Here is a 21,006-nt window from a genome sequence, read left to right as displayed (position 1 = left end):
AGCATTTTCCCCGGCCGGCAGTCGAACGATTCCTCTTTTCGTTCAGATTCACCCAAAAAATCGATCGATCGCCGCGACAACTTTATCCTCGCACTTGCGAAACGAGAATACAAACTTTCCCCAAAAGTAAAAAAGGGAAAGTTGGAAAACGCTCGTGTCCGAGCAACAAATCGAGCACTCGCACGCCTCCGCCAACCTTTCCGTTCCTCTCTCTCTCTCTCTCAAATCAATTCGTCGTTCATATGTACGAACACCGATGAAGGAACCTCGCAATCGATGAAGAAAATAGTCGAGCATCGCAAGTGAAATGCGCGAAGGTTTTCGTTCATGCGCCGATGAATGACAGTTTTCGTTGCACAATATTTCACATTGAGCCATCGTCAGGAAATCCGCAGCGGTGATATTGAGTCGTGAAATAAATCGAAAGAGAAGATGAAACGGTGATTCGATCGGAGTTTAATTCGATCGTTTCCTCTTTTTTTTTTCTGTATTAATAATTGTCCGACAGTGATTTACCGACGCCAAGTTGGCAAGCGTCGCCGCGCGTATCATTCTCGAAATTATATATCCTCGGCGGTGCACTCCGGATATATTTATATACGAGGAGGAGCAACTTCTCCGTTTCGCTATTGTGTATTTCGACGAGTTTGTGACGATGGCACGCGCGCCTCTGTTCCACCGCGTACCATTATAACCATTCAGGAGAGATTCTATTATTCGCCACGACCTACTTGCCTCCATATTTCCACTCGCTCTTCCATTTTGTGTACACGCTTGCCGCGCTTGCCGCAGTACATCTATGTAACGCATCGGCAAGAGCTGGACCACGCGAGGGGACGAATGCGCACTGCGGTACGGGGCGTGTTGCAAAGACACGCGTCAGGTAAGTTGTACGCGCGCGAGCGCTGGCACCGTTGCGCTGGGAATAAGCGTCGCGAGGCGAAAGAGAAAGGTTTTGTGCGGAGAACCGCCGCCGCACGCAGTGCAATGAGAATTTTCTTAGCACGCACGAGACGATTTTAAACGTGCGTTTCCAACGGCACATAGTTCTTCATCGTCCGGCTGTTTTTCAATGAAATTCACCGTCGCCTCGCGCTCCTTCGATCATCGACGACCGAGCTTTCTCTGCTCGGCTTGCACCAAAGTGATCGCTGCGATGCCCGGAGAACGCTCCGCCGTCACGCGATTGACAAATGCTCGGCTGACCTCAACGGGCCGAGGAAATAAATATAAATACGCGCTCTTTCGAAGAATTTATCGAAAGCCATTGTTTCTCCCCGTCGATTCTTGCGGAATCAATGAATTCGTCGTTCAATTGGCAACGCACTGAGGTGCTACTGAGCCGTATATTTTTACAGATATATTTATATATAGCTACGATGCGCTCGTGCCTCTACCTACATTTGTATGTGTGTTTATTTGCAACGGGACGGCGACGGAGAGGTCACAGACACGCGAGAAAGTGGGCCACGCCACGGGAACGTTAACCTTTACCGCTGTCGTGTGTTTCCGTAATGCTCTTCTGCCGTTGCACACACCAGCTGCAAAATCCAACGAGCGAAACCGCGCACGGTCGTGCTCTCGCGAATCTCCCCCTCCTTCAACCCCCCCCCCCCCCTCTCCCTCTCTCTCTCTCTCTCTCATCTCTCTCGAGATGAGGATGAATAAGCATCGCGGAACATTGCAGCATTATAGGCAAAATTGTGACCTCGGTGTGCACTCGTTTTTACACTTATGCGTTTGTCTCTTTCGCTTACACTCGCGCGCACGCAGGCGGCTCGTTCGGAAAGAGGATATTTTCACGTGACAGTGAATTATTCTCGTTCGGCTATTGGCCTCGCGACGAAATTCAATGTCGCGCATGAATCGGAATGTCTCCACGGTTATCGACACGGGAAAAGTCATTTTTTTTTGTCACCGTCGATAAAAAATAGCGTGTTTTCGTCGTCATGGAATTTTCGATGGCTTTTTGGAGCCGTTTTCGAGCCCCTTTTTCCGACGCCGAAATCCTGCTCCTTTTTTTGGCTTTCGCGACTCTCGAATTTTCTACCTGCTTGCAATACTAAAAACACGGTTGCTGCCAAAGCTGCCATGCATTTTCAAAGAGAATCGATCCGATCGCACGAACTCTCGTTCGCCAATGAGTTTTCCAAGGCTGCCGGACTGTATTAACCCAATTTTTTGACTCGCTCGTCTCGCTCGAGTCGAAACGAGCGGAAACGAGTTGTTGTCGCGATTATCTGCACACGCCGCGAGACCGGTTCGCGCCTATATACGAACATGCAGAAACATAAAAGTTATACAAATGCATGCTCGCCACGCACAGGCGAGCTCCGTCGCCCCGAGAACATCCCCAGCAATCGACTCCGAATCCTCCGTTAGTCTCCGCTCTCCGTGCGCCCACTATCTCTACCTCATTTTTAGCGAAACTCGCGCCAGAACCAGACGCACGGATTAATCAAACCAAGCGGAACGTCCAAATGTGTATCTCACGTGGTGGCCTCCAGCGCCTTGGGAGCCGGTTTTCTCTCATCTTTCTTCAGGTCTCTCGAAACTCTGCCTCATCGAGGCTAGCCTCGTGGCAGACTTGGCAGGAGACTCGAAAATTTGGAATAAAACGCGAGGAGATCTTTGCTGCCGAATTTTTCTGGACATTTCACAATAACGTCGGTTTAAAAGCGGCTCTGAGTGCTGCTCGCACGATATAAAAGTCGAGCTTAGACAGGTGCTCTGAAATTTTCTGAATGTGCACTGTTAAAAGGATTGAAATATTGGAAAAGGAGTTTCGAAGTGTCCTCGGAGCGCGAGGGGGCAAAATTTATCATCGTTTTGTCTCTTTTTCTCTTGTCCCCTCGTCCTCGCCGCATCGGTCGAGCAAGTACTTGGCGATCTTGCGGCAACAAGGTGCGCCGCGCCGCGTTTACGCGATATATATCCGAGTGACGTCAGAGCCCGTCGCGGAATAAAAGTTCGTCGCGGGACTTGTGCGGCAACGTTGAAGCCCACGCGACAGAGACGGAGATTCCGAGAGCGAAAAAAACACTCGCGAGTGAATGTTTCGCGTCCCTCCTCGTGCTCGTTACTGCTGCGCATACTTTGTCTTTCCTCGAGCGCGATTCAGGGGGAAAGAGAATTGCACACCTCGTCGGTTCCTCACTTGGAACTCCAGTCCTCCGAAGCACAGTTTTCCACCTCGCGGGTTACGGTTAGATGGAACGCGGGAGCCACGCCCGCTCATTAAACTTGCAACGACGCAGCCAAATATGCACGGTGCGTTAGTTTCCGTGCCCTCGAATCCATCTAAATTCCATTTTCTTCCTTTTTATTCACTATTTTTCATCGTTGCCAGACTCTCCATCGAAACTCAAAATCATCACGTAGAAACGAAAAAACGAAAATGGTTTTTTATTCGCAAATTTAACAATTAATGACCTCAAAATAGGTCACGATTTACAGGCCTGATTTTCTCCTGTGTAAATACAAGTGTTCCAATGGTAATCGAAAGAAAAAAATCAGTCGTTTTGCTTCGCTTTTTTTTCTGGGGAACATGCAAAGAAATATGATTTCGATTAAATAATAAAGTGTGGAGGAATAAAATGAAAAAAAAAAACGAAGATTTGCGAAGCGGTGTAAAAAGTGTGGCAGGAAGACGCAACGCCGAGTTCCTTCTTCTCATTTGTACAAAATCACTCACGCTCGACGAATCGTTACGCGCTCTCATACAGATAAAGATCTTTCTCACACGTATGCACACTCGCATTACCGGCACTTTCGTACATGATGCGGATAATATTATGTCTCGTCTTCCATATCCAGACGAAAGTACTTGGAACACGAACGATTTAATCGAGACAAATATAAATTGGCACTTGGCATCCTCCGGCTCCAATCCTACCTCGGCGGACCTCGATTCTACGTTCGTTGACGTCGAATATCTGGAGGAATGGGAATCGTTCGGTCGCTGCTGGCACGCGTTGTGAAATGAAAACGCAAAGCGCGAGACTTTTGTTCGAAACGTTGATTGCCCAGTGCCTCGCTAATCAGCTTGGAATTTCAGCCCACGAGTGGCCACAGTTTTCTCGATTTGCAAAATAGCAATAATAATTGTTGACTATTACCGCAATCTTTTCATTAAATCATTATGCACGCGGCTTCGAAAGAATTTTCTTTACTGGTCGTTAAAAAAAGTTGGACGTTAAACGCTCCAAAGCGATGAAAAAACCGTTCGTCGGGAAAAAGAGATTTTGCCACGTTCCAACCGTCCGGTGAATTACTATCAGGGCTCGGTCGAAGACACGATTCTACTGTTAGGAAAGATCGTACATCGGAAAAGGAACGCCAAGTGTTTTATGCCCTCTGTACTCGTTGTCTCGTCCCGATTGGGTGAGCACATTGACGAGAAGCAGCTTAAGTGCTTGGGTTGGGCTCACTTTTCAGTTCCTCTTCCCCTTTTCCTCTTGCTCCGTCTATTTCTTCGCCCACTTCCTGTACCTGGCTCTTCCATCACCTTCGCCGCATACCCAACAGTCCCGAACTTCGATTCTTCAATCGCAACGCTCTAAAAGCGTCGTTTCTCGCTTTTGGCAAAGAAAAACACTCCCTCGCGGGATTATCATTCCTCTGCTAATTGCTCATTGACTCGTCTTTTTCCACTTGTTCCCATTCCCGAAGGCTCCTGGGACGGTGCTTCACGCGAGGAACTAACGCCTCGCCGATCGGCCTCACGCTGATTCAACGGAGTCGACGAATCTAATCTTTTATCGACAGAAGTATCACCTAAATTTGTTCTAAATTGAATCACCCAAATTTTTTGCTGCTTTAAAATAATGTCGTGAAATAAAAAGATAGTGAATTACAAATGTTTTTTTCGTTGGACTCGAACGTTGCAAACTTCAGCGTCGCGTACTTGCTCCTCGAAAGGCCGGCAGCGCTGAAGAAGCATTCCAGGAAGATTGGTCCATGAAAATGCCTCGAAAAGTGTTTTTTCCGTCTCGTTCAATGCTGCACCGAACTCAACGTCACGATCAAAGGCGAAATATCGACGCTCCATCGTCAAACACGGCTCACATAACTCGGGATAATCTGACCGCGCAGTTACATTATCGTGTCAAGGACGCATTCGTCGTCGTATATTCAGGCTCTAAGCGCTGAACGAATACAAGGGAACAGACTGAAACGAGCTCCGTGTATAATGAAATAATGCATTCGTCGTGTGTATTCACACATATTAAGCGTTGCGAGGAGTGCAGTATGCGAGCGCAACGGAAAATCCATTAACCGCGTGCGCGAATCTCAGTCACAGAGACTCGACCAAGACGATGAGCCTCTTAGACGCTCATTAACCACGCGTACATGCGAGCGTTAAGGACGCTAATGACTTTCATTATCTGCTGTGTCGAGTTAATGCTATGAAATTCCTTATCACTGAATGCGACTGAATTGTGTATTGATGCATTTAGCTTACATTGGGTAACAGGAATCGTCCTTCGCGGGTCATTAGCGATCTTCGTTCCGAGAGTTTGTTTCTTCGCGTCCAGCAGCCGCTAATTATTTTCTCACGCGTAATTCAGTGGTGAATTGAATCCTCAGGAAGCTTGGACCCGGGATTCGTGAGTCGTTGAAGCCCGATTACGCGCCTCGTTTCTGTTCGCTTTGTGGAAATATCATTTTTGTTTTTCTCTCTCTCTCTCTTTCTATTGGCTGCTCCGCTGGCCCGTAATGTGCCCGGAATGCCAGCCGAATATTTGCAACGCTTGAAACAGCTCGGCACACAGAGATCGTCACCAAAGTCACACAGATCGAAAGCACGCTCGTGTGTCCCACGTTTGTTCGTTCTCGTTAATTGTTTCAGTCCCTTGGAGCCCTGAATTGCCAATTAGCGACATCCGAGCACACACGCCCATCCTACATTCGAAATAATACGTATACACGCACCCGCATATTTATACGTATACAGAAATAACGACTTGTACGCTCGTCGACCTTGAGCTTCGCCAACAGACTTTTTCGAGTGCTCCGAGAATGAACGAATGAACCGAGCCCTCGTTTCTTGTGTTTCAGAAATCGCGAAGGTGCGAGCGAGTCTCTTCCAGATAAGCGGAGTCAAAAAGGAGCCGCTAATACTCCCGGAACCGGAGGGCGAGATCATGACGTTAACGGAAAAAGTTTACGTCCCTGTCAAAGAGCATCCCGACGTGAGTTTCCACCATTATTATTTCACTTTGAACCCTCCCCTTTTTCTTCCAACTTTCAATCCATTCTCCAAATGCGTTCGTTCTAGTCGCCGCTAGCTTCAACATTTCGTTCTTTCTTAGTCCGAAAGGAACGATTTATTTTTGTGAGTTCCCCGCAGACGCCCGATTTCCTCGACTTTTTTCACCTTCCCAACAACCTCGACGATCCTCTGCAATCGCTTCGCATGAAAATAACGCTGTCAAAAATAATAATAGTAATGAGTTTTATTTGCACGACCTTTGTGGCCTTTTACTAAATTTACGTTATTTACAGCCTTCTCTCCTTTTTTACATTTCTCTTTTTCTACGCATTATTTCTATTTCTCTAAAAATCTGACACAGGCGCACATTCATTTCTCACGACGTTGAAGTCTGCAACTTTGGAGTCCAACGAAATTAACGAAAAAATATTTGTAATTCACCAATTTTTGATCTCACTGTAAAACTGCGAATTGCAATTTCGGTAGGAAAAAAAATTGGAGAATTACTGGGATTGTTGGAGAGTTTTTTTAGATCATTTCGTTGGACTCCAACCTGTTGCAAACTTCGTCGTAATTAGATGTTCCAGCGTTTCATTTTCATGCTTGCCCATCGTCCACATTTCGCTTTATCTCTTCCTTCAATATTTTTCGCTTCCCAGTACTTCCAAGGTTTCTCTTAATTTTCAATGATTTCTTCAAATATACACTACGTCGAATTTTCTATCTCTTATTTTTCAAGCTTTCTCGATTCGACCGTCCTTAGACAATTCGCGTCGTCCTTAAATCCCCGTTCCTCTTTCCGCTCTCTCTCCTGCGCCAAAGTCCAAGAAAATGATGCGTCAGGCCGTTACGCGTCTTTTATGTATGTCGGACGACCCGTGTGGTAATTTTACCACGACGTTTTTTCGGTCCCGCGAAGAATTTTAACGAGTCGAGCAAGGATAGGATGGAGGAGCGTTGAAACGCGAGTTTTTCCACTCGGCTTGATTCGGCTGATCGACGATGAAAAAAAGGAAAGAAAAAAGTGTGTCGTGTAGGCATAATAAGTGATCGTAGCTCGACAGAGAGAGAGAGAGAGAGAGGGGCAGCGGCAGCGCAGCACCGAGAAAAAGATCGAAGCTTGTCCACCCACGCGTCCTGACATATATTCATTTGTCGCTCGACACGCCTCGTCGAACCGCGAGAGATCTCGTGATTAAAAAACAAAAATATATTGAAGAAAAGAAAAGCAAGAAAGAGGAGAAAAAAAGGCAGGAGGCATCGCGCGCGCGCTCGCGATGAGACACAAAAGAGGAGAGACGCGTGTAGGCCGCCCCACGATGTAAGCTCATGTACCCGAGCAACAACATCTCTCGAAGCGTATTCGAATGACTCTTTTCGTCTTTTCGTACTCGCCGAAGATGGCTATCCGCACACGAGATTTCCCGCGTGACAAAATGCCTCGCAGAAAGACGTAATACGCGTACGCGGACACATATTTAATCGTGTGCGAGGCTGTGCCAGTGTCCTCCGCTGCATGGGTGATGCTTTAACTCAAGAGCGAATAAACGACGAGCGATGATCATTGCGAAGCCGATTAATTCGACGCGCTCAATATAAATGGCGTTCTCTTTTGCTCTCCCACACAAAATGCCTCGCTACCCCGCGCCTCCCGGGGTTTTCACGATCTAAGAACAGCACCGACCTCCAACGTGCATTAGTCTTTCTCGCAATCCGAAGACATTAAGAGCAACGTATAAATTGCATTATTTGTGGATACTACGCACCGAAACAAAAGACTTGCTCGAAGTCGTTTTCAGAAAATATCAGACATGCGGGCACTTGTGCTACGATCCCGTTTGCCTCGCGGCTCGCCCCCTCAACTCTCGGAGCAGAAAAATCGAGTGAATTGCCTCCTGCGACATGGCACACGCCGATCTCACGATTGCCTCTCATCGTACTTTCTTTCGGGAAACGAATAAACGTATTCCCATCGCTTCGAGGGGCTGCTCAAAAGAAACTAAGCTACTCCGGACTCGTGCGCTAGAAAAAATTCAGCTCGAAGGATCAGACTCTGGAACATACGAATGAAGCTGAAAATTTATGAAAAGGGGGATGAAAGGGCAGCCGGAGAACGAAGATCGTCGAAGAAAGTGGTCCGTATCGCTGGCGACGGTCTCGACGTCGCTCCCGAGGGTGCGAAACGTCGGGAGGGCCAGAGCCGAAGGGACGGGGGAGTGGAAACGGACCGAGTGGTAAAAGGCTGAGGAAAAGCAGCACGAAACGTCTATAGTAACTTTCTATTTTGGTAAGACGCCGAGAATAGACGCTTCTTCGTTTCTCAATCTCCTCTCTCGCAAACGCTCGCGCACTCCCCGAGATCCACACGCCTTCAGATTCTCTCGCTGCTCGTTTCCTCTGCAACTGCTGGCAGCGCACTAGTATGCAAGACTTTTAATAACGAGGCCGAAATGGCCGTCAGCCTTACACCTTCTGCCAGAGCTCCCGATCCTCCCTTCGAGCTTATTCTCACCTATTTTTCAATTCCCGCTCTTTCAACCCCACCCCGGCTCATACGTTCCGCCATTTCGGATCGAAAGCTCCATTTTCGCGATATTATATTCTCTTCCTTCCGCGTTGAAAACACGCGTGCTTACGATTTTACGAGCCAAATGCACCTCGGAGGAACCAACGAAATCGATTTTCCTTGTACCTGCATGCGACTATGAATTATCGTCGAGATTGAAGTGGCAACGAAATATTTTCATCATTTCTCTTTAACTCCTTCAAATATGAGGAAATCATGCTCGGAGAAAACGAGGCTGAAAATTTTAGAGGGAAGTACTTGAAATATAGTATCTCGGGGACGGTACTGGATTCCAGCATTAATTCGAAAAGACTCCAGAATTTTTCTCTCTATAAGCATAGTACAAAATGTTTTTAGGCACTTCGAACGTTTATATTTTAAAGTATGCTCGGGCGACCCTGAAAAAAACGATGCTAAATATTATGCTATTTGTAATTGATGCTTAAATACTTTGATAATGTTTGAAAAATAATATATTCCTCACTGTACAAAACGAATTTGGTTTCTCCGCGTGTGGGACTCCCGTGGAAATCGTTTTTCTTGCTCATAGAGAAAAACGGTGGCGAGTTTGAAGCTCAATCTTTTGATGATCCAACTCTCAGTAAATTTCCCATAAAGTTTCATTGATTTACTAGAATTTTGGGTTTGGAAGAGCGTTCGCACGAGTGTTTTTATATCGAGGCTGTATATCAAAGGATTCGGTCGCGCACATACTGCGAGATATTTAACGGGAATTCCGTACACGGTAGGTCTCGATCTTGGGAAAGTGCTTAGCACGAATTGCGCCGTTCTCGTTCTACGTTCACAGCGAATAAACAACGCGCTGGTTTTTATTCCATAATTACGCGGAGATTCGAGGAAACGTCGTTCGGTTTTAGAACGCGTCGCGCACTTTAGCGCTGACGATGCCCATAAAAAACAAGATTTACCATTACGAATGAAAGGCTTTTCGATCATAAATTAAGAGCTCGCATTCAGCTAGCCGTTTCGATCCTTTCCAATCCTCGTTACGTTCATTCCTCATCGATATTTTCAATCCTCCGACTCTTTTAAGGAGGGTGGATCGCGACGATACATTGTTGCCATGCTAAATCATGTTTAAAATATTAAGAATTTCAAAATTATAAGAATAACATTTGGTAAATGCATTCTTTCAAAATATATAAGACAATATCAATTTTTTACATTTTTTTATCACACAGCTCTCGAGTAATTGAACACTGAAGCTCACGTGTACAAGCATAGAATCTACATGTATATATAATTGTACATCTCGTGCATAAGAACTTCGATTTAACGCTCAATTACTCGATAATCATGTGGTCAAAAAATTTGAAAAAATTGAGAAATCGAGAAGTGCCTGCACAGTCGAATCGTTCCAAAACTCAACGCGAAAACCGGGGGCTCGTTCGAACACTCGATTTCCTAATCAAAACGAATATTTATCGCAACGGACGAAGACATTGCTCCGTCAGCAAACTTTTGTCGAACCAAATAATTTCGCTCTGTTCCTGGCACACTTCCTCGAAACCCAAGATTCGGAGCAACAAAGTTTTTTTTTCTCAGACTCTCTGAGATCTCGATTTCTCTCAAGCGGACACCGATCCCAGCGAGGCGGGCGCACCTCTCGAGAAAAAGTGAGAGGGACAAATGATGTGTGTACGCGGTTATTTATCCCCTCTCTTGGCTCGATTATCCTCGAGAACTCGGCTCAGGGCTGAGTGAAAAGGAAGTTCGAGAAGATCGAACGCCGCTTCGCATCCTGAGAGCTGAATAAAAGCGTTTCGAGTGTCGTGACGAAACGGAGCTGCGACGTAACTTTGACTCTGATTTAAATTGTTCTCTCTTAGATTCGCTGCTACGACGAACCCGCACTCGGGAACACACAATCGTCGCCAATTTTTTCTCCATCCCAAATTCGCGGCGAGCTTATTCCCGGCTTAGAACACTCTCACTCTTCATGCTTTTTCTTTACTCCTCTCGCTCCGCACGCACCCCCTTTCAGTAAATTCGCGGTGTTTGACAGGAATCTATTGTAGATATTCAATCGAACCGAAGAATTTCACACCAAAAGTCGTTGAGAAATACTCGGAGTCTGGTTTTACGATCTCGCCTAATCTTTCCTGTACTTCCGGCCTCATGGACATTTCTCGGATCTTTCGATCGTTAAGATCCGCCGCTCGAGAATATTTTCAGTACGGATTTACTCAGTTGGAAAACGAACGATTAGCTCTCACGGGAAGAAACTCGCGAGCAATTTTACATACGAAATGAATCGTTTTTTTGACCATTCATTCAAAATTGGCAGCAACTATAAAACTATTGGAATTTCTTCGTCTCCATTTTCAATCGCGTCGTTATCGATGCTCCCGATTTAATCGTCTCGCTACTCAATTGGCTGAACAGATTAAAAATCCTCCGTCGCATATCGGACGCGTTTTTATCTTTCCACATATAGCGCACTCATTGGACTTCGGGAACGTCCACGATGATTTGTCGACACTCTGATAAATCTTGAAATCTGATTTCGCAATCCGAGTCCACCTCGCACTCACACAAGTCTCATTTGTTTTCAACTTTTCCCAAACTTCTTTCATTACGACCCTCAAAAATTTAAACTTCCTCAACCCCTCAGTTCTATCAAATTTTTTAAAATATATTCGATTGGGTAACTTTTTGGAGTAATGTATGAGAATAATAATAAAAATGCGAATAAAAGCGATTGAAAGGCGTTCCACTGCACGAATTTATGAAAAATTCAAAAAATTTCGAATCAACGTTCGAGTTTGTTTCTCGAGCTACCCGATGTTGATTCTTGGCTCTTCGTCGAACTGAATAATCCGAAAAAATTGTACTCGACGATGATAAAACGATGAAAAAATAAGTTAATTTTTTTCGCAACGACAATGATTAATAAACGTCTCAAATGATGTGAATTTCAGTTCAACTTCGTTGGAAGGATTCTCGGACCTCGGGGTATGACTGCGAAACAATTGGAGCAGGAGACTGGTTGCAAAATCATGGTACGAGGAAAGGGTTCGATGCGAGATAAAAAGAAGGTAAGAAAAAACATTCGCGATTTAAATGATTTCTGTAAGAAAAAACATTTGTCCCTGGATGAGGGAAACGTCGATCGTTTCGACGGAAAATCGTTTCACCAAGATAGAATATTTAGCGTTGAAAACTCGAAGACAATCAATAGAAAATGCGAGAGCTCGTTCGCTCTCAACACGTTCGCCAGAACGAGTTTGGCTTATTCTACCGCTGCATGAGCGCACTGGCGAAGGAAATACTTGCCGATTAAGGCATGGCCCGGCTTAAGCTGATGAGCAAAGAAGGAGGTACGAGAAATTGGAAAAAAATGGTAGGCACAGAGACAGAAAGAGACGACGGTTCCTCGGAGTCGGCGAGCCCGTGTGGTCACTGACTTTTACCTTATAACGATACCATTCCAACTCTCAAGAGATTCTCGACTCTTAACAACGAAGCTCGAACGAAGACTGCGGACCAATATTAACGCCTGACCTCGATATCGTTCCATCGATCGTTGACGATTTTTCGTCTAATTCCGTGCTGATTAATTCTCGAAAACAATTGGATCGATTCGATCAATTGGGATCGCTAGGAATCATTTTGACCCTTTTCGTTGTTCGTTTTTACGCGCGCGCGCGCGCGCGTTTCGTTGGATCCGATCGGAAGCCACGAGCTGTCACGATTATCTGCTGGAAAAAGCGTTAATCTTTTCAACATTCGAGAAATGGTCTGCCGCGAACCTGGACCCATGCTTTTACGCAGCAATTCATAACCGTCGGCTCAATTACGAGGATAAATGCGAGATTGAAAACGACGCTGTCGAGTTTCGTAAACATTCTTCCTCCCAGCGTCGACGACTCTAATGCAACGACACTTGTTCAAAGACAAAACTGACACTCGACGACGAATGTTTAGCCAGCTGCGCTCTCGCGATAACGTATGACGTCGTTTTAAATCCCTCGTTCCCATTTTTTTGTATTCCCGCATTTATTTCTGCTTTTTACATGCACACGAGCAGAGTTCTCGTTAACCGTCCTACCGAAAAAACGAACTGCAGTCGTTTTGGGTACGTTGCACTCGCAAATTCACTTCGAATCGTTTCCCACTCGTCGACTTTTCAACACTGCTGTATCGCGATTCCGTATAGAAAATTTCCTGCACAAGATTCACGAGGAACATTCGATTTAGCATAATCTTATATAAATAGTGACTTTTTTTTACAAGCTGCGATTGAAGAAATCGAAATTGGGGCTTTTGTAAGTACTATGGTATAAGCCCTCTGTCGAGCGATTCGCTTTTCCTTTTTTTTTTTCTTTTTCACATCATTGAGAGTAATTTCATTTCGATGTATATTCCTCAGAATAAATGATTTTATTCTCATCGCTTCATCATTTATTCGTCGTTGTATCGAAATATTTGTTCGTACGTTTTTATAGATTGTTATCATCGAATTTGAAATTTTTTTTATTATTTTGTTCATACTTTTGAGCTTGAGCATTCATCGGACTGCCAACGAAATCAGTGATTAATCTCGGGCTTGTTACATCGAAATAGGAGGAGCAAAATCGAGGCAAACCGAACTGGGAACATTTGACGGACGAGCTGCATGTTCTACTCACTGTCGAAGACACCGAGAATCGTGCAACCCTCAAGCTTGCTCGCGCTGTCGAGGAAGTCAAGAAACTTCTCGTGCCCGTGGTGAGAGAGTTCCAATTATTTTGCTTTCTTTTTCTATTCCTTCTTTTTTGCTCTTGAGAATTTGAATTTAACATTTTTGACGTTTTTTTTTCTGCTCAACGAACCATACGTTTCGCGTTTAGCGATAAAAATTTCGCATTATAAATACGAACTAAGTTTTACCAAGATCCTGACGGTGATGTCGATTGTTAGCAGGCCGATGGCGAGGACGAATTGAAAAAGAGGCAGCTCATGGAGCTCGCTATAATCAACGGCACTTACAGAGACTCCAACACGAAAGTTGCAGCTCAAGCAGGTAATTACCACGATTTTTCGTCCTGTTCATGCCTCCTCCGAATATTCAGTGCTCTTTTCATTTCCATTCCGCCTCTTATTGAAACGGAGTTGAAACTCCTGAAAATGATTTGAAACGGAGCACTCTCAAAATTCAGGAAAATCCTGCAAAAAATTGGAATCGAGGAGTTTCCACTGAATTAAATTCACCATAGTAAAAGACTGAGTTTTAAATAATTCGAAGAAATGAGCTCACTTAAAGAAGTAAAAATGTGCGTGCGTAAAGAGTGAAATCGATGCTTGAAAAGCGGTAAACCGAGTTCAGCCTAAAAAGTGAGTACAGCGTTTGACATTGCAGCATGCGACGAGGAATGGAGGCGCGTGGCGCAAGCCGCGGCCGAGTCACAGCGTCTTTTACCAGGGCTTGGTACGCAAATGCGTACGCAAAACGCACCGCTGGGGGCGCCGTTGATCCTGTCGCCGCGTATCACAGTACCAACGACCGCAGCGTCGCTGCTGAATGGCTCAGGTCCGCCAGGATCGTTACTCTCGGCGGGTGATCCACACGGGCTCATCTACACGCCGTACGCCGATTACGCCAACTACGCGGCACTAGCCGCATCCCCGTTGCTCACCGAGTACGCCACTGCTGACCATTCTGGTGGGTTGTTTGCTCGCTGACCCTGGGCTCGAGCCCGAGTTCTTTATAACGCTTACACATTTTACGTCATTCAGTACCAACGTTTTCTTCTTTTTTTTCACGCCATAGGCTCACTTCCAAACGATATCGGACGATTATCACGAATATTCAATTATTATTATTAACTCCGATCCTTTGGGGCTCATTTTTAGTCGTCAACTCCAGAGTGTAAATCCGGCTCGTTCACGTTCATCGTCCGTTGGAAACTCTTTTCCAACTTTCCAACCGGAAAACATTTCTCTCTCTCTCTTTTTTTTTTTTTCTTTTTTCTTTTTATCTTTGTATTTTTTTAAAGCTTAATCATAAGAACGATTCTCTTCTATTATATTATTCTCTCGGATTAGCTTCTCTTATCTAGTTTCATGAGAACCGACGTTTTTACCAGCATCTGAATTTCAACAGACACGAACGAACCCGGTTTACGAGATTGGGGCTTATGTTACTATATTCGTATTATTACTGTTACTATTGTTATTAGTCCTATTATTATCGATATTATAACGAGTATTATTATTATTTTGCGATTATTGTTTACGCTCGCGATGCGCCAGAGCTCCGTTCGCTCGCAGCCCCATTTTACTCTATTTATCCAAACCGTCTTCCACGCGTAGGCCACTGTACGATTTTGCCTATTTTATTCACCACTTTTTCTCACCTCGTGCTATTTACATTCGTGACGTATTCAGTTTTTTTATTCATATTTTCATTATTATTGAGAAATAGATTGAATCAGTCATTCACTAGTCGCGTCTCATTGATCGTTTTGCCACGTACGTACGGATTTAGCGTTGTGCCCAGTCTGAGGCCATTTTTCACGACCCAATATCGAGCTGGTTATCAAATTCAAAACTTTCAGAGGCTTTTCGTTGGAAGGGTATTTTTGATTGACTGGGCCGTGAGATTCTTTTCGGTCTTTTTGTGTGCGTCGGCGATATTGCAACGTGACACCTCGTACAGTCGGAACGTCAGAACTCCGAGCTTCGTTCACACTTTAACGAAAAAAAAAACACAACTTTCTCTCATTCGCAATCGCATTGGAATAATTGTGTTTTCGTTTTGTTTACCATTAATATTTTATCAACGTCCGTTGAATAATCGTGGCACTTTAACATATTCATTTTTATTATGAGATGATTTTTTTTCTAGTTTTTTTAATTATCGAGATAGCTGAGATTTAACAATGATCGAACGAGGATCTTTATCGGTGTTTACACCTGAATAGAGAGCAGAGAAAGGAACTTGTGAAAGACAATAATTAGTTTTCGCTTACGAAAGATCGAGCATGAAGGATTTAACTCGAGGGGATGATAAGACACATACTAGTCGAAAAGTCTCGTGTACAGGACCTGGTGAAAGTTTTCATTTAACGACACATCGCGCTCTTTTTCTTTTTCTTTCTCTTTCTCTGTACGCCTATTAACAATGTCACTTTGACGTTCTTTAATGAGTAACTCGGTGTTTTTGCCGCATGCCTCGTCCAAAACAAACGAACTTGGGCGACCATTCGCGTTGTTAGATACGAAAAACGTATGAGCGATGAAATTTTCTAGCCTTTTTGCTTCACCGTTCTCATTGATTACCAATAAATGTTACTATTATTTTGATTGTTTAATTAAATATTAATGAACTCGGGTTCGGGAGCTGTGTGATACGATTCAGAGATCGTACATTGACGTTTGCGTTCTCAATTGACACACCAAACGTTCGTGTATCGTCTGTGTGTGGAGTGTATAATGGAAAAAATGTTTGTTGTAAAGACTATGAGAAGTGGCATGGTAACGAAGATAGTTGAACTATATTTTCAGCAATACGTCGCGCATCACACAATTGGCAGTGGGATAACACAAGAAAAAGCCCGTATTCTCCGCGATAACGCAAAAGTATTCTCGTTATCCTTCACCGTAATGCAATTGATATGCAATTATAGGTAGAAGCATGCGCGAGATCCGCATACTTAACAATAACTTTAAGTAACGCTGTTCGTCACGTTTCTTAATTTCTTTGATTTTTTTTTCTACCGTTTTTTTTTCTTCATCGTCTTTTCGTTAATACCAAACGGACGTATACTTTCTTTCTCTTTATCTTTCTCTTTCTCTATATATATATATATATATCTAGATATTTATAAATACGTATATAAAAGCGGCTCTTAGGGGCATTAACGCGCTTGCGAAAACGTTCAGTCGTCTGTGTGACACATTTATCGTGCATTACTCAATGCAATAATCAAAGGCCATTCGTTGTTTTTAGCTCTCATACTCGTGCAAACACATTTAAACGTAGATCCACTTATGATATGTATAAATATACACATTTATATGATTTACACGATGATTTATATTTATATTTATTGAGAGAAGCAGGTTAGCAAATTTTTTGAACATTAGCTCACGCCCATCGTTATTTCTACACCACATTCGTTGGTTTTGCTAATCACTCTTTGCGATACGATCAATTCGTTGAGATCAAAAACACTCTTTAATATTTTTTACTCTTTTTCATTAATCGCGCGCACACTGTTGAATCCCTTACTAATGAGAAAAATACTCGATTATTCATGAATTTCGTTATTATCGTTTATTCGTCATGCGGTGATGGCACGTCGATGAAACTTATGGTACTTTCGCACTCGTATCGACGTTTAACTTTCATTTAATATCTTATATTGCTCTTTTTCGTTGTACATCAAAGCAAAGGCATTAAATTAATACTTGTCAGTTAACACCACAAAGTACCTATACTAGAATCTCGAGCTGATATCCCTAGGGTCGGTCAAAAATACATAACTAAAAAACCAGTGAGGTTATCACTTCCGGAAGAATAACTAACACACGAAAAATAAAAGAGGCTCGGAAGCTCGGAACCGCTCGGGCCACGTTCCCATTTAATTTCGCTTGTGTGTTAAAACCAACGAAACAAATACATGTCGCGTCCTACGAATTCGAGTTAATCTCCTAATCGCTCGTGTCCCCCGGCTTCATTGAAAATAATATTTTATCACTGAATTATAAATAAAAAGTATAAAATGACATTTTTCACGAGGAGACAGAGAAAATTGCACATTTTTTTCAATCGCTACTTTTGATCCGACAGATAACTGCGACGAGGATACATCTCAAAGTGTTCGTTATGTGGTTCTGCACAACTGCTGGCGCTACTGGGACGACTTTTCGGTTTATACTTTAGTCCGGATAACGTAGCACTGCGCGCGACAATACAGACTTTCAAACGAACGATAAAAATACTAAAAAAAAAGCAAACGAACCTTTTTTAATCCAAGCGACGATAACGTTTTTGCGACTCGTTATTCAAATAAAAAACTGTCCTGTTTACCAGCCCGAACCGACCAAAGGTAAAATCAATAACGAAATATAATTTAAAAAATCACGCTCATGAACAAACATTACCACTCGTAAACGTAACACTTCGGGATGTCTCCTTGTCAGGTTCTCACATTCTCACATTCTAGTTACAGTTTTTCCATCTCCCCCCAGCCCCCCCCCCCCCTCCCCTTCTCGTATTTATTCGTCCATCATCTTTAGTCGTCGATTAACTTTTGCCGGTGATAGGTAGGCGTAGGATTTTTCTAGGCAGACGACACTAGGCTTATAGGGAAAGTAAATAAATGGAAAATCAATAAAAATAAGATAAAACACAGAAGAAATTGAAAAAACAAAATCTACCCAGGGACCAAAACAACTGCGTTTTCAGGACTGATGGTTCTATCGTATACTTGTAGGTATTTTAATGCGTATCGAAGACCATACGTTCAATCAGATCCGATTTTCCATCGCGTATGTACGTCGACTATGAGGACCCGAAGGAGGAAAAGTTTATTAAAGTAGTGTATAGAGGAATGAAAAGTCGATATTTCTAATTTTAAATGGATTTGGAAGAGAGAGAGAGAGAGTGGGGAAGAACTACTCAAATGCAGAGTCGGATCTCTTTGCAACGTTCGATCTTCGAAGGAATGTTGAATTTATGCTATTACCAGAATCATGTACATTATTTTATATTATTTTATATCGATTATTTAATTTTATTTTTATAAAGAGATTTTAGCCATATTTATGCGTTGTGTTGACGAACAAAAACATAGGAAAAAGAAGAAAATAAGAAAGGAGAATATGAAAACCGTCCACGATCGTAGCTCCGCGTTTTGAAACTCTCTGATTATTATTATTATTTTTTTATTTTCTTTCCTCTTGGAACGAGTGAAATGGTTCGTTACGATTGAAGCGGCTCGTATTGCGACCTTCATATTCTCTCTTTCTTTTTCATAGTCTCTCTAAGAATCGAAAGTACGAGAGAAAGTGACGAAAAATTGGAGCCCGCGATGGAATATTGACACGATTATATAATCGAACGCTCTTGTACGATTCGAAATTCTGTTTGTCGGGGCTTCAAACGTTGTATTACATCTCGTCAATCCGTTGCCGTGATTCGGCAACTGGAACGTGCCGTTGCAATTAATTGACATCTGAAAAAAAAAAAAAAAAAAAAAAAAAAAAAAAAAAACGAATCGCTCGATCAATAGTTCGAAAGAAATTTCATTTCTTTCCTAAGTTTGCCAAATTCGGAGCATATTCACGCGTGTGCCATTTTCAACCGGGCGTGAATTGCTATACGTGTCGCCAAATTCTTTTTGGCCTCTCAGGTTTTATATCCAACAAATAAAAACGAAACATTAGCCTCTTTCATTACTTGTTTCAAACGTCAAAATCTCCTTGCAACTCACGCTCGGTTATGGAAACGAAGAAAATCTATTTCTTTGTTCTCGCAGTGTCATCTTTTAAATATAATTATACATTATTTAATATAAGGAAGAAAAAAGGAATATTGTCACATGCATCGTCAAGATGAGAGAGAGAGAGAGAGAGAGAGGAAAATTGTAGGATTTGGCAACGGCTATGGAATGTCAGTAAAAACTGTTAAGAGAGTATGATTACTCACGTTTCTATGTTGGCGAACAGGTGCAGCGGCCGCTGCGAAGCAGCGTAGGCACCTGGGTCAGATTCGCGAGCACCCTTATCAAAGGGCCGGCGCACTCTCGTGAATACAGAGATTACGAATCGCGGAAAGGTTAGTTGTGCCTCCATTTATCAATATCAATATTTTAATGCGTATATATATATATTTATACGTATATATATATTTACATTGTACGTCAATATGCATCACGAGTTTTTCTTTGTTTTTTTTTTTCATATTTTTTCTGTAAAAAAATCGTATCTGTAACGCTTACCAATGTATGCGACAACGAGCTCGCTCAGATTCTGGCTATATTTCGAGCCGAATAGGAGCGAGTTGGTATTGCACTTTTGTACCTGATGAAAAAAAAAAAAAAAAAAAAAAAAAAACACATCCACAATCCGTCAATTCCGGTGATCGGTGGAAAAGTCCCATTTTGTAGTGCTTTCCATTTGATGAAATAATGCTAAAAGTATATTTTTTTAATTCTATCTCGTGTCGGATCTCCGTGCCTGCAGTATTACACGAGTCAATCTCGTTCGTTTTATTTTTTAGTCAATACGATTAAGAGTTCACATGTCATGTCGCTTTTCGGTTGCTGGGACACTTTTCGTCTCGCTCCAAAACGCCGTTCTACCGATAAAATTGATTCGAGTCACTTTGCTCTTTTTTTTTTTTGTTTCAAATTTTTTTTTTTTTTCATTCATCCATTGTAAACTCTACAATGCTAGAGAATCCGTGCCAAGTACATTGGGAAAGCAAACGCAGTGTATGAAATTTGATAAAAATAGTCCTTGTTTTGTACTGTCAATGGAAAAAGAAATACGAACTTGATGAAGCAGCATAATCGAAGCGGCTCTTGGTATCAAGGCTTTTGACAATTTTATATTCCATCATTTTTTCTTATTTATATGCATATATGTATAAATATATATAAATAAATATATATATATATACATATTATATACTTTTGGCGCAACTCCCCCGCTCTTAGGTCTAAGCAGCAGTTTATGATGCAGGAAGTATGTGAAATTTTGTTGAGATTGAGATTATTCGTATTTGACTTGTTTATCTTTTTATTTATATATATTTATCTCGTGCCACTGTTGATTATTGTACGTTTGAGCACACGGTGAGGGTGCGCACCTCCTCACATCATAGATCAAAAACAGAGGAAGAAGAAACGACTTAAAATTTATACCATCTTTTCGATTCTCACTCGTTCTCGAAGCACTGCCCATCTACGTGGGGAAAAAAAAAAGAAAAAAAAACCCCCCCCAGGGAAATATTCTCGTGTGCAAATGGTGGCATATGTAATTGCCGAGTATCGTTGATCGATTTCAATGAAATTTTGAAATCCAACGAATTAGGGGCAGTGGTGGTGTTGGTGCCCCAATTCAAATTTGAGCAACAACCATTGTTGACCAACTGGTGCTTCATGTATCGAACAGAATTTTTATGAATTTTTCTTTGTTTTTTTTTTGTTTTTTTGTTTTTATATATGAAATAATAGGAACGACAAATTTCCAGGACATTGTATACGTTTTTTTG

The 21,006-nt window shown here is 42.7% G+C and overlaps 1 protein-coding gene across 8 annotated transcripts in view; it reads left to right on the top strand.

Moving 5' to 3' along the window:
- Positions 1-21,006, top strand: part of how (protein held out wings) — a 54,329-nt gene that overhangs the window by 28,511 nt on the left and 4,812 nt on the right. The window contains exons 2-7 of one of the 8 annotated variants that reach the window (XR_006260203.1): positions 6,061-6,194; positions 11,723-11,839; positions 13,368-13,508; positions 13,704-13,806; positions 14,128-14,445; positions 16,290-19,566. Coding sequence is in view for 7 of the 8 variants with exons in the window: in XM_043413637.1 (XP_043269572.1) it covers positions 6,061-6,194; positions 11,723-11,839; positions 13,368-13,508; positions 13,704-13,806; positions 14,128-14,445; positions 19,458-19,540 (896 nt within the window). In the remaining variant the exon portion in view is untranslated. Of the gene's footprint in view, positions 1-6,060; positions 6,195-11,722; positions 11,840-13,367; positions 13,509-13,703; positions 13,807-14,127; positions 14,446-14,553; positions 20,762-21,006 lie in introns of those variants that run through there. The other 7 variants (XM_043413641.1, XM_043413638.1, XM_043413639.1 and 4 more) reach the window with 7 other exon arrangements.

Source organism: Venturia canescens, chromosome 3 (assembly GCF_019457755.1).
Source record: "Venturia canescens isolate UGA chromosome 3, ASM1945775v1, whole genome shotgun sequence".
NCBI classification, from domain to species: Eukaryota; Metazoa; Arthropoda; class Insecta; order Hymenoptera; family Ichneumonidae; genus Venturia; species Venturia canescens.
This window is presented reverse-complemented; position numbering and strand designations above follow the sequence as displayed.